Source organism: Tripterygium wilfordii, chromosome 23, assembly GCF_013401445.1.
Source record: "Tripterygium wilfordii isolate XIE 37 chromosome 23, ASM1340144v1, whole genome shotgun sequence".
NCBI classification, from domain to species: Eukaryota; Viridiplantae; Streptophyta; class Magnoliopsida; order Celastrales; family Celastraceae; genus Tripterygium; species Tripterygium wilfordii.
The window spans coordinates 9563216-9565959 of NC_052254.1; the positions used below are offsets into that span (position 1 = coordinate 9563216).

The 2744-nt window shown below is 38.0% G+C and overlaps 1 protein-coding gene across 1 annotated transcript; it reads left to right on the plus strand.

The window, feature by feature from the left end:
• Positions 1-859: 859 nt before the first annotated feature.
• Positions 860-2444, plus strand: LOC119993775 (indole-3-pyruvate monooxygenase YUCCA2-like). Its single transcript, XM_038841000.1, has 4 exons — positions 860-1558; positions 1753-2001; positions 2092-2214; positions 2283-2444. Exons 1-4 carry the CDS (start codon positions 860-862, stop codon positions 2442-2444), a joined length of 1233 nt encoding a protein of 410 aa, XP_038696928.1.
• Positions 2445-2744: the final 300 nt, after the last annotated feature.

The window sequence follows — 2744 nt, forward strand, 5'->3', positions numbered from 1 at the left end:
GCAGGTCCGATCGATCGGGAATATGGCCGATCGATCGGAAATCAGTCCTGGGCTCCAAATCTTCCTTTTGCACACTTTTCCTCCCTTTCTTGCCTTGACACCTGCAATATGCAAATATAACTTTCTTAGGCAATATTAACTCTTAATCAACTCAAAATGCAATGAACTTATGTGTAAAGGATGCACAAATGTATGTATATATTTGGCACATCAATACTGTAAGTTGTACTTTTTGTTTTATGTTTTTGAGAACAAGAATACAAAGAATAAGTGAAAGGAGATTCTCCAAGATCACAGGGCTTTAATGTTGGCTTGTTCTCTGAGTCTCCCAAGGACACATTTAGTAGGAAAAATGACGTGACAATTTTCAACCCTACTAATCGATCTTATTGTACACAAAACAAACTAGTCCTATATCAATTTTTATGTGATTGTATTTAATCAATGAGAAATGAAATAATATAAAAAAATAACATTTAAAATATATAATTGTGAGATATTATTGAAATTATGTGTATTCAAGATAACATGATATGTATTTAATTTAAAATAAGTCAGGATTGAAAGGTTTCCACTTTTCTGGGATGAAATTAAGGACAATTCCTGCTTTTGGAAGAATCGAGCGTTTCCTTGTAAATCTAGATTCAAGGAATATTCTACCAACCAAAAATAAGAATTATTGGCAAAAGTAAAATTCAGGTGAAGTTTCCAAATTTTTATGGAATTCTCCTAATTACTATTAATCTGATCAGTCACCCACCCAGACCATGCATGAAGCAGAGTTTTTGTGAAAGAGTGATTCTCATTGTATGGGTTTTATCAAATTCTCCTAAATTTTGAATATTTTGATGTGGGTTTGATGGATTACCTGAAAGAAGTGCAAGGAAAAGGAGTTCATGACTATTTCTATAACAAAAAAATAGTTATGAAATCTTCAGGGAGGTGTGCATGGGTGCCAGGGCCCGTAATAGTTGGTGCTGGTCCATCTGGTTTAGCCACAGCTGCTTGTCTCAAACAAAGAGGAGTTCCTAGTCTGATAATTGAGAGGTCTAATTGCATAGCTTCATTGTGGCAACTCAAGACATATGACAGACTGTGTCTCCATCTCCCTAAACAGTTTTGTGAGCTCCCTCTAATGCCATTTCCTGCCAATTTCCCTTCTTACCCAACCAAAGACCAGTTTGTGGCCTACTTGGAGGCTTACACCATCCAATTCGGTCTCGAACCGGTTTATAATCACAACGTGGTGAGCGCGGAATTCGATGATCAATGTGGGTTCTGGAGGGTTAAGGCCATGGGGCTGAAACAAGAGGAGGAGACTGAGTATGTGTGTAGATGGTTGATCGTTGCGACTGGAGAAAATGCTGAAGAGGTTGTGCCTCAAATTGAAGGGATGGATGATTTTGGTGGGCCAGTTGTTCACACAAGTTGTTATAAAAGTGGGGAGTTGTTTAGTGGGAAGAATGTTTTGGTTGTTGGCTGTGGGAATTCAGGCATGGAGGTCTCTCTTGACCTCTACAACTTCAATTCTAAGCCTTCTATTGCTGTCAGGGATTCGGTAAGCATTTCTATACTCAACTTAATATTTCAATCCCTCAAAATATGTATAAATATATATCTGTGTGTGTGTATGTATATTTTAAGTCTCTAGTCATTGTAGTTAGTACTTTGTCGGTAGACACTCAGACAGTACGTATATATGGATTACAACTTCTTTAATTACTGTATATTAATTTATGTTATATGTAGCAGGTTCACGTCTTGCCTAAAGAGATGCTAGGGATATCAACTTTTGGAATGTCAATGTGTTTGCTTAAATGGCTTCCTGTACGCCTCGTCGATCAGTTCTTACTTCTAATCTCGTGGTTTATGCTTGGCGACACAGCTGAATTAGGCCTCGCTCGCCCTAAACTCGGTCCTCTCGAACTCAAAATGGTGTCCGGTAAGACACCTGTATTAGATGTCGGTACGCTCTCCAAGATTAGAAGTGGAAACATTAAGGTGTGGTTCATTCGATCTGCAATATTCTTCTTTATAATGTTGTATTGAAAGAAAAATATGGTTGACACATTTTTATTTATGATTTCGTAGGTTTTTCCTGGAATAAAGAGAATAAGGAGACATTCTGTTGAGTTTGTGGATGGGAGAATAGAGAATTTTGAAGCAATTATCCTTGCGACGGGTTACAGAAGTAATGTGCCTTCATGGTTGAAGGTATGCATGAATAAATTTAATTCTTTCTGAAGATTAGTACATGGATTAAGTGTAATTGTTGTGATTAGGAGAATGATACGTTTTCGGGTAAGGATGGATTACCTCACAAAGAGTTTCCGAACGGATGGAAAGGAAAATGTGGGCTGTACGCGGTAGGGTTTACCAAGCATGGCTTGCTAGGCTCATCAATTGATGCTACTAGGATTGCACAAGACATCGAGCTTTGCTGAAAAGCCGAGGCCGCGAATTTCATGTCCTCTCGGGCACCGCCCCAACAATCGTGGCTTAAAAATTGAACAAAGATCAAAATTGAAAGAAAGAAAAGTTAGAAGCTAGCAGGAAGAAAACGGAAGCATTGTTAGTGTGTATATAGCAGCAATATGTGATTCTTTTTCTTTTTTATTTCGCATGCGGTAGGGTAGGATTCGGACCTCTAACCAGTTTGAAATTCTAAGGAGTAGCTAAGACTAGGCCACAAGTTCCTTCTTAGCGATATGTGATTCTTTAGCATAAGTAAGAAGAATTAATTT

What these genes read in the sequence shown, in the direction of transcription:
- LOC119993775 (XM_038841000.1), top strand. Translation starts at nt 860, where the DNA reads ATGGATTACCTGAAAGAAGTGCAAGGAAAAGGAGTTCATGACTATTTC. An exon ending in CTATTGCTGTCAGGGATTCG is followed by an intron (nt 1,559 to 1,752) that starts GTAAGCATTTCT and finishes TATATGTAGCAG; the next exon opens with GTTCACGTCTTGCCTAAAGA. An exon ending in ATGTGCCTTCATGGTTGAAG is followed by an intron (nt 2,215 to 2,282) that starts GTATGCATGAAT and finishes TGTTGTGATTAG; the next exon opens with GAGAATGATACGTTTTCGGG.